Raw genomic sequence first — 10,675 nt, 5'->3', positions numbered from 1 at the left:
CATCAGTATGCAACATCAGTCGCAACCAGATAGTAGTAGTTTTATCAGGTCTTATAAAAATCTGTAGATCGAGGCATAGTTTTATTAGGTCGTATTAAAATCTGTATATCGAGGCATAAACACAATATAAATATGAGTTTGCATGGTCAAAACGAGAGTTTCTTTTGAATCATACCTAAGTCAATGATTTACTATATATACAGATGAATATAATGTAGTTTCATACATGTACAAGTCCCTCAACCTCGTCTACCACGAATATCAACACTGTCCATAGCCCCATTAGCAACAGCTGTTGCACCAACACCAACATTTTGTCCACGTCTACGTTCCCTAGACCTAGATCTCGATTTGCTCCTCGCACGAAACCAATTCCCCCTTTCAACCGACGTCCCTCGCAATAGCAACCTCGACCGACGATTACTACTCTCATTACTATGATTACTTGCACCATCCACTACCACCACACCACCAGACTCTGGCGCCCTCCCCGGCGCGACAATCTGATACGCCGTATAATTAATCTCACCATTCAGCACGCCGCTCAACAAGAACTCTACTGACTGGATTGCCCAGCCCTTGTCAGCGAGCGCTTCACACGCGGCTCGGTCAGCGAGCGAGCCGATTATGATGGGGTGGTATGGGTCGGACGCGATGGTGGTGTCTTCTGGCATGGTATCGAGGACGGATCCGCCTCCTGCGTCGATTATCTCGATGAGGTCCTGGCGTGGTATGTGCACGTGGGGTGTTATGAAGAAGGTGAGGGTGTCGAGGATGCCGTGGGGGTGTTTGTGGATGCGGACGAGTTGAGTGGGTACGATGAGGAATGGTTCAATATCTGTGTTGGATGGGGACAAGGTGGTGAGATGAGTAACGTAGTAGTTGACGTTGGGCGCAAAAAACACCGAATATCATGTAAAATGCAGAGGGCATTGCTACAAGCTACACCATCCTCAACAACCCTCACAAACCAAAAACTCACCAACAAGCCGATGACTCTTCCGGCACCGATCCGCCCACGTTACATTAACGATCAGTTTGCCAGCAGCAAGACACGCCAGATATTTCGTTGTCCTCCTCGACCGATCTGTAATCAATATATTACATTCCTTCCAGTTATCCACCATGATAACTCCCAGCGCTACTAGCACCTTGGTCCAATAATCTGAATCGTTTTTGGGTAGGCCTGTAAACAGCACCTTGGGTTTGTCGGCGTTCTGACGGAAGGACTTTATCGATGCCATTGTCATGTTTGTTTTGCGGGAAGATATGGATATGTTTCGTGAGAGTGGGTTTGTGTTTGTTAGGTCGGGTTTGGAGAGCGTTGAGTCTGAGAGGCTAGAATAAGAGTATTGGTAATCAGTTTAGGAGTCTTTTTGTTTTCGCAATCTTCAAAAATATGATCTAGGCACTTACTTTTCTCGAGACTGCTGCCATTGTTGAGAACTATTTGTAGAAAATACATGTCAGTCATTTTGGCTTTACCTAGCAAATGATTGAACTAGAACTTACTATGGGTTCTCGTATATCTGCGACTGTCTACCAGCCTCTCGTAACACAGGAACAGGACTATTACCAGCACCTACAGCAGCCGTAACAAGACCGCCAGCGGCCCCGCCACCAAATACCACAGACTCCACACCCTCCCTTTTCTTCGACACCAACCCTCTCAGCGCATTCTCCATCCGGCCCACAGGCTCATTCATCATCATCCCATTCTTCCGATAATAGTGTCCAACAACCGTAGCCAGCACGACTCGATTCTCCTGTGTCATTTTGATTCTATCATTAACCCCCTCCTTACCCCCGACGGTATCATTCGCTAGCAGCATTTCCAGCGACTCCATGCAAACAGCGACGTCTTCTTCCTTTGTGACAGTAGGCTCGACAATAGTGTTTGGGTTGTTGTAGCGCGATCCAGCCTCCATTTCGTATTTGAAGGACTCCATTAATGCGTCAACGAGGATTTGGCGTTCTCCAACGTGGAGTCTGTCACCAGGGAATTGTTCCACTATGGCTTCGATCTCACCCCATAGTCTCATTACGGTACGTAGCGAGGTGCGTTCTTTGAGCTGGAGGGTTCGTAGTGTGCCCTGTCGTAATGCTTGTAGTTCGGTTCTGGATGGGCGAGCGAGTGGGTTTTGGGCTGCTGAAGCATGCAGGCTAGAGTCAAAAAGTTAGAGATTAGAAACAATTAGTTGCGAAATATGACAGATCTCCAACAGGATTCCATACTTTCGCCATATATACACTAGCACCTCAGGAGTCGGTGGTTTGCTCTGGGTAACCTTGCTTATGAGACTGGCAAACGGAGACTGGCTATAATCTGCGCCAGGAATGGGATTTGCTGGTTGAGGGATACTCTTATTGTTGACTACATTGGTGCCATTTGTGTAATAACTCGATGGCGACGATGGAGACATCTGAGGAGTTGGATACTGGGAGACCGCTAATGTTGGCATAGCTGTCACCTTACTGCCTATAGCAAGATCCAATAATCTCTCTCTCGTCCAACAAGAAAGTCCGATTGTTGTCAAATCTTAGCCTTGATTGGCAGCAAGAATGAGGCAAGAGAGCAAAAAAAGAATGCAGAGACAAAGCAAAGCGGTAGTCAATGTCCACTCATGCAAGACACTGTCGGCAACAACCTTTCACTTTTTTGCAACAACAAACGTCACACGTCGCTCGGTTGTTGTCTGTTGCTGGGACAGACCGAGTTCTGGACGTTAAGCTGCACGAACAAGCATGAATTGCAGGAGGAGAAGAGCGCGTATCAGATTTGTATTAATTTACTTGGCTATGTAATGAAAACGTTCCAAAAGAGTCGGTTGCGTCGGTTGAATTGGACATTAATTCCGTCGTCACACTATATGTCGCCTATGTTTTTGACCTTGACCAATAGTGTCCAATTGACCGATTTTCCTTTATTCGAACTACTTGCATAATAATTTAGCCTAAATGCCGTGATTTTTGGCTCAAAATTCGGATACTTCGTTCGCTACCTGCACCAGAATCTACACCTAAGATTTTGAAGTACTTCAGACTAGTCGATCACCACCGATCGTCAAGTCAAATGTACAGATGTTTGTAGTACGACTCGAACTAGACATGTCTTTGGATGAGACCCTACTGAGTTCTCAACAAAGTCCCATTCACTGATTTGGATTTATTGCAAAACTATTGTTTTACAGTTTCGCAGCAGACACTCCCTCTGGTTGTACAAACATAAGAGGTGCTATGACAAACACAAACTATAATTAGTTGACGTTCAGTGCAAAAATGATACTCGACAATTGCCACATACCTCCTTCCTTGATAACATCATTCTCAGCAACAACAACCTTGACAACTCGTCCAGTGATAGCAGTATTGACAATAGTCTCCATCTTCATCAAACTCAGCACGACACCTTCCTGTCCCTCCTCGATATCTTCACCCTCTTCAAACAAGACTTCCACGACTCGTCCATCATGAGGTGCTAAAATCGCAATACTGCCTGGCGGGGCTTCAATCTTTACATTTACCTTCCTGGCTGCAGTTCCAGGTCCATGTAATCGCAAACGTAATGGTGTACCGTCGATTTCCGCGCTGATTGATGTATGGGGTACTTGAGACGCTCCCAAGCCTGCTCCTGGTGGAACTACAGAGTGGATTTTAACCGTATGTTCTTCCCATCCGGTCGCTGCTGTTGCGTCAGTGTTGATTTCGAGGAGACGGGTCTCCCCGGATTTGACGTAGATTGCGTTCGGGTCTACTGATGATTGCGTGGCGGTTGATGATGATGCTACTGGTGCGGTGCTGATAGCTTCCTTCATGAGTTCGGTGTGAGCCTCGACCCATAATGTGGTGATTCCTTGCTGGGCGATGAATTGGGGGTGCTCCAACAAGTTGATTAGGAAGCCAATGTTTGTTTTGACGCCTAATTGTTTCAATGGTCAATCAGCGAGCAAAAAAAACCTGATAGAATTGAAATCATACCTTGAACAACAGTCTCTCTCACAGCTCTCAATGCCTTTCTTCTAGCAACCTCAAATGACGAGCCAGTAGTAATAGACTTGGCAATCATCGAATCAAAGAACGGTGTGATTTCAACACCAGATTTGACAAACGTATCCACCCTTGTGCCGTTACCGGAAGCGGCTTGCCATATACTGATTACGCCGGTCTGCACCTGGAAGTTTTTGCTAACGTCCTCCGCCGTTATTCTGCATTGGATTGAGACGCCACGGGGCACGATCTTGGATTGGATTATGTTCATCTCTTGTAATGACGTTCCTTGGAAGATGTGAAGTTGAGCTGCAACTAGGTCGAGACCTAGGACTTGTTCGGTGATTGTGTGTTCTCTGAAGGTGGGTGTGTATGCGTCTTAGCGAACCAAAAACAAAGAAAGCGAGTAAAGACTCACACTTGAAGACGTGGATTAACCTCCATAAAGTAATGACGGTTGGCCTTTTCGTCTACGAGGAACTCGATGGTTCCAGCACCAGCGTATTTCACATGCTGTGCCAAAGCAACAGCATCCTTGAATACCCGTTCTCTCAATCCAGCTTCAATATTCAAAGCAGGAGCAATTTCCACAATCTTTTGGAATCGACGTTGTACACTACAGTCTCGATCGTAGAGATGGACTACGTTTCCTTGCGTGTCGGCTAGGATTTGGATTTCGATGTGACGACCTCCCATTATGGCCTGCTCTACAAAGACACCGCCGTTAGCGGTACCGCCGACTTCAGATAGACATCGTTTGTAGGCTGTTTCGATTTCGGATTCTTCGTGGACGATACGGATTCCGCGTCCTCCTCCACCGTTAGCGTGTTTCAGGATCTACACATACAAAGAAAAAAGAATCAGTACATTCAATAATGAGATGATTTATCCAGTGACTCACTATAGGATATCCAAACTTGTTTGCAAACGCCACAATTTCACCAACGCCCATAACAGCCGACGCAGTACCCTCAACAACAGAAACACCAGCTTCTTTGGCAGCTACTTTGGCCGTGATCTTGTCGCCAAACGTTCTCAAATTGGCAGGCGATGGGCCCACAAACAGTATGTTTGCTTGCGAACAAGCTTGTGCGAAATCACCAGATTCAGAGACGAATCCGTAGCCGGGATGTACTGCATCAGCGCCGAATCTTTTGGCCACCATTATCAGCGCTCCAATGTCGTTAAATGAGGCTGCTGGTGCTGCACCACTGCGTACATTTAGTTCACAGGCTTCATCCATGTAGGGAACATGGGACATGTCTATTGAAGGTTCGACATACGTTATTAAGTAGAAACGCGATGTACACAACACAATGCATGATTATGACGCTGTGATTTCATCATACAACACAATTCCACGAAACGCACACGCACCTTCACGAACATAGCATCCCACAGTTTTGATTCCCAGTTCCTTGGCACTCTGCGAAATCCGAATGGCGATCTCACTAGATAGGAAACGTTTGACGAAGCAAAGTTAGGCCTCTGAAAGTTCTGAATTTCCACGAACACAAGATTTAACGCAAACCGGAAGAAGACGAAATGCAAGCGACATATACCCGCGGTTAGCAATAAGCAGCTTCTTTATTGGTCTGGCTGCCATGATGCTCCTTCCTTGCCTTTAGCTTGTTTGGTAGAATAGTTGTTGTCGCGAAGTAAGTTGCAGCACGTTTGAAGTGAGACAAGGTCAACCCCACAATACATGCTAACGGCGCTCTAGCTTGATACTCTTATCGTATTAAAGCAATTCACTGAACACCTGTCGTGCTTTGGAACGCCAAATAACGGTCCAAAACGGGCATAATCTTCTAAAAGCGATCGACCAGCATCAAAGCTCGCCTATCCTGAACCAAACCTATTGGATTACGTGTAATTTAATTCATATATAGTAGAATTCACCGACTTTCACGTCAGAGCTTCCTCTGCGAATTGGGGAGCGCATCCTGCCGTTTCGTTGGACTTTTTTTTTCAGCGTCCAAACCTTTCCAAAAAAGATTCAAAATCCAGAATCATGGCGAAACTCGATATGAGGAAACCTAGTAAAGCAGGAAAATCTGCTAAACCATTAAAGAGATCACTGGCTCACACTACTAAAAAGGCTGCTCGACCACCACCTCCAGCAAAGTCAACATCCAAAAAACAGAAAACCATATTCAAGGATCAAGAACAAGACGATCACGTTGAAGAATTGGCTGTGTTGGAACAGGATGATGAAATGATGGACGATACAGACGACGTTGGTGTTGTAGATGCTAGTGGAGAACTGTCAGAAGATGAAGACGCAGATGCCATGCAACAAGATGATGATGACGACGAGGATGTAGAGCCTGAAGAAGGTGATGAGGCTGTAGATGGTGCTGAAGCAGATCCAGAGAATCCTGCAAAGAAACCTCGTACGGCTGAGGAGATTGCTAAATCACGGAAGGAGCAGAAACGTTTGCTTGAAGAACGTCGAGTATGTTGAGATGATTACAATCGTTTTTTGGCGTATGAATGTTTTGTCTTTACACGTCGCCGTTTTGACTTAGGGGCAAAAACCACATGCTGATATGATAACATCGGCTAAAAAGTTATGGGAAAAGCTGAGACACAAGGAGACTAAATCTGATGGTCGAGCTCAAGTTATGAAGGAGCTTATGGAACTTGTGTCTGGTCATATTCAAGAGGTGCGCTTTGCAAGGTCTGAAAGGAAATAAAATCTCTTGGTTCACCGGCGTTTTTTTCTTCTGTCTCCTAGTTGATCTTCAAACATGATGCCTCACGAATCATACAGTCCATGCTCAAGTTTGGAAACAGTGCACAACGAGACTCTATTGCTGCTGAACTCAAGGGTTCGTTTGTTGAACTGTCGAAAAAGCAGTATAGTCGATTCCTGGTTTCGAAGGTTCTCAACTACTGGTGAGTTACGCAAAAAAGGAACGACCCAAATGCCATTAACGACTGACTCATTTCGATTTTCTCTCATTACCTAGCCCAAAGTTTCGAGATGCAGTAATGAAGGAATTCCATGGTAAAATCCGAAAACTTATGAGACAGAAATCTGCTTCGCTAGTTATTGAAGAAGCATACACCCAATACGCCAATGCTCAGCAACGAGCTCAACTCATTGAAGAATTCTATGGTCCCCAATATGCTCTGTTCAAGGGAACTGGTGGTTCTTCGTTGGCAGCTCTATTGGAATCCAGCGAAGCTAAAAAGCCATATGTATTAAAACACCTTCGAGAAGCTCTGGATGGTATCATAGATAAAGGGAGTGCTGACATTGGACCACACAGCATAGTCCACCGAGTATTACTAGAATACTTGACTCATGCCAAAACATCTGACGTGGTTGCCATGATTGAACCACTAAAGGACCAGATTATTCGAATCTTGCATACGCGGGAAGGCGCTCGTGTTTCTCAAATCTTGTATAGTCATGCAGGTGCCAAGGACCGTAAACATATCATAAAGACGATGAAATCATATGTCGTAAAAGCCGCCAAGGAACAATATGGGTTTACCGTACTGATTACTATACTAGAGTCTACTGATGATACCGTGCTGAGTGGTAAAGCCATTATCGGTGAATTGACTGCTGATGTAAATGTCCTAAAGACACTCTTGCTCGACCAATATGCCTCACGAGTAGTATTGCATGCTTTATGTGGTCGTCATAAACGATACCTGTCTGCTGCTGTTGTCTTCGATTTGGCTTCTCTAGACGCTACACGTGCCACCACTTGTAGGAAGGATGATGCTCAGAAACATACTGAGTTGCTGAATGTATGGTCTACTCCATTAAAGGAAGTCATCAACCGACACTTTGAATTACTCGTCAAGGAAAAGACATCTAGTCATATAGTAGCAGAAGTAATGAAACAATACGCATCACATGATGATGCCGCCGAACTACTAGATAACTTTACGAATTCCCTATCAGCACCTATCGAAACCCTAGAAGAAGTCGCCGACCTCCCGGTCTTAAAACAACCTAAAAAGCCCTTCCATGCTATAAAAGCTTTGTCTGCTGAAGCAGCCAAAGCCGCCAGCGCTGCCAACGCAATACCAGTAACAGTAGCATCCACCGAACACGTCCTAATCAACCGCACTTCAAACACCATGATTAAAGAACTCATCACATCAGGTCGACGACCACCTACAGATCTACCACCACCAGGACCCGATAATAAAGTCGCTGAAGTAATCTCGGATACAATCGCGAACGCAATCCAGCCCGCGATTGCGTCATGGTTGGAATACTGTGCTAAAGATCCTAGACGTACTAGTGGAACAGCTTTTGTGCTTGTCGCGTTGGTGGAATGTGGAACGGAGCATGCGAGAAAGGTTGTTTTGGCTGGTGTTAAGGCTTATGGGGAAAAGAAATTGGAAGCGGCCGCTACTGCTGCTGCGGGAAGTAAGAGTGACGGTGATGCAGGCAAGGCTGAAAAGAATTCCAAGAGGAAGAGGGATGTGCCTGATGTTGCTGTTACTGCAGCGCCTGGTGGCGGCAGTGGTTTGCAGGTGTTGTTGGGAAGATATCAGGAGCTTAAAAAGTAGTTATTAGTAGTCTTGTAGTTGGAGTGTCGTAGTTTGGGGCTTATAGATGAGCATTCTTGTAATAGAAAGCATTATACTGTAATAATGGACCTTCCCGATTGTCTTTTTTCTGGACTTTAGTGCTTTTTTCGCTCTCGTGCCAAGAAAGAAAGTAGCACCAATTGAAGTAATGAAACGATTCAGATTAGCATCTGGGCACGGATCTACGCTCTTTCAATGTAGCCGTCAGACATGATATTATAGATAGTGGACGTTTGTAAAATTGTAGTGGGCGGTTCAACAGCTATCGAGAGATCATCAAATTTAATTTTTCGAATTTTTCACGAAGCGGCCAGTGGTTGGTCATCTTTCACGTTCGTGTTTCAGGTGGTTTGTCTCCACTCCAACACGAAACACACAAACAATTGTTTCAGACGCATTGTTGCTTGAAAAACGGCAGCTTTTACAAGATGAGAGAGTATTAAGCAATATGCTTGTATGGTACAGACTAATAGTAACAGCCTCATGAAGAGCGATCGGTAGACTCTATCACGAAGAAAAAAAATGGCAGTAAATTCCAAACCCGTCTCTGAGCATAATCCCAACTCGAAAAAGTCAAGCGCGATGTCGATCCAGTAGATTTACCTGATGAAATATTGATCCTGATCATTGCTTACGTCCCTCAGGCATACCTAATATTGCTCGCTCTCACATGTGGTAGAATCAAGATTCTAGTGTTTGATCCATCGTTATGCCCATCTTGAAACTGGATGCTGATAATCTTCCATCCTCGTACGCAGCATGAGACTCGTTTAAAACACTGTCGTCAATGCTGCGTAACGCAAAAACCAAACACGTAGCGCTGTGAAACTTTGGGGGATTGTGGATTACAGGCAGTCACGAAACGATTGGGGAATGTAGAGATGTATGATTTGAGTGGAAGTTAGTTTGTATTTGAGAATTGGAGTGCGGGTGGGTTGGTGCGGGTTTTGAAGGATGAGAATGTTAATGGGTGTTTGGAACGGCTACTGTTAAACGATTGTGGAGAGGTCAGGAGTTATTTCGTGAAAGAGATTGTGCGACGTAAGAGGCTTACTGTGTTCGATATGACTGGGTATGTCATACATCGGCTTCCGTATCTCTTTTTTTACATACGTGAAACCCAATCAGAGCAAACTCTAATCGTAGCCAACACACTCTAGGTGGTACATGGTATCAGAGAACGGTCTGGCCGCTCTATCTGGAGCCGCTCCAGCTCTTAAATTCCTTTCTGTCTCTGCTGCAACAACAACATCCAAACCACTGTCTGCCATGATCGAATCCTGTGAATGCACTCTCGAAAAAGTAAAGATCACCAACATGGATCGAATCAATGAACGATTTCTTGCCTCTCTCGAACCTTGCGCCCATCTTAAAAACTTGATTCTGTCGCAATGCTTTGGATTCTCTAGTCGAATATATACGACTTGTTCTCGTTTGGCAAGTTCAGGCTGACTAGATTGGCTTTACGAGAATGTATACAGTTTGGATATGAGTGTAGCTATGCTATTACTGGATCTCATTCGGGAGGGAGTTTAAGGTATGTTGATTTGGACTACAGTCTGTATATTGGATTGGATGGGGTTTTGGCGGTCCTGCAACACTGTTCTAATCTGGTAGGCATGACCTCATCTTGAGAGGAGACTTTTCGTTGTGGCTGAACGACATTCTGGAACTTAAGAAGAACTATCTCTAAAGGAATCATAACAATGGATCCCCTTTCATTCGTTCGGTTACAAGTTGGTGGTAGTCTGAACAAGGCGTTTTGGAGGGCAGGATCAATATTTGTTATTTGTAACATGATGCCGACGATGTAGTTGGGCTGTCATTCAACTTTTTGATCAATAATTTTGTACTTGCGTCCAAATCCAGTGAAGGGCTTCTTGTTTAAGAATATTCAACAATATTCAACAACATAAACCGGAGCTGGTCCCAAATATGTAACTACTATACGTCCCGAAAAACCAGAATATGATAGTGTGGCATCTGCTGACTATGACCCGATCCTTTCAATACATCACCACATGTACCAAAGGTACGCTTGCAAACTGAATCCAGGCCATCTACATTTCAATTTAGTTGCAAATTATAATTAACTTGGTTTATAAATCAGTACACTACGCGTTCT

At 44.8% G+C, this 10,675-nt stretch overlaps 2 protein-coding genes across 2 annotated transcripts; one reads left to right on the top strand and one right to left on the bottom strand.

Annotated features, from left to right (window-relative positions):
* Positions 1 to 3,185: 3,185 nt before the first annotated feature.
* On the bottom strand, positions 3,186 to 5,593 carry SmJEL517_g02376 (uncharacterized protein; the record flags this gene model as incomplete). Its single annotated transcript, XM_031168304.1, has 7 exons — positions 3,186 to 3,235; positions 3,305 to 3,919; positions 3,979 to 4,343; positions 4,406 to 4,824; positions 4,889 to 5,250; positions 5,365 to 5,438; positions 5,550 to 5,593. The coding sequence occupies 7 exons, from the start codon at positions 5,591 to 5,593 to the stop codon at positions 3,186 to 3,188; spliced, it is 1,929 nt and encodes a 642-aa protein (XP_031025643.1).
* Positions 5,594 to 6,001: 408 nt separating this feature from the next.
* SmJEL517_g02375 (uncharacterized protein) lies at positions 6,002 to 8,529 on the top strand (the record flags this gene model as incomplete). Its single annotated transcript, XM_031168303.1, has 4 exons — positions 6,002 to 6,445; positions 6,519 to 6,656; positions 6,728 to 6,888; positions 6,963 to 8,529. The coding sequence occupies 4 exons, from the start codon at positions 6,002 to 6,004 to the stop codon at positions 8,527 to 8,529; spliced, it is 2,310 nt and encodes a 769-aa protein (XP_031025644.1).
* Positions 8,530 to 10,675: the final 2,146 nt, after the last annotated feature.

Source organism: Synchytrium microbalum (genome assembly GCF_006535985.1).
Source record: "Synchytrium microbalum strain JEL517 chromosome Unknown SmJEL517_scf0010, whole genome shotgun sequence".
NCBI lineage: Eukaryota > Fungi > Chytridiomycota > Chytridiomycetes > Synchytriales > Synchytriaceae > Synchytrium > Synchytrium microbalum.
Note: the sequence above shows the minus strand (reverse complement) of the source record. Positions and strands in the feature narration are given on the sequence as shown.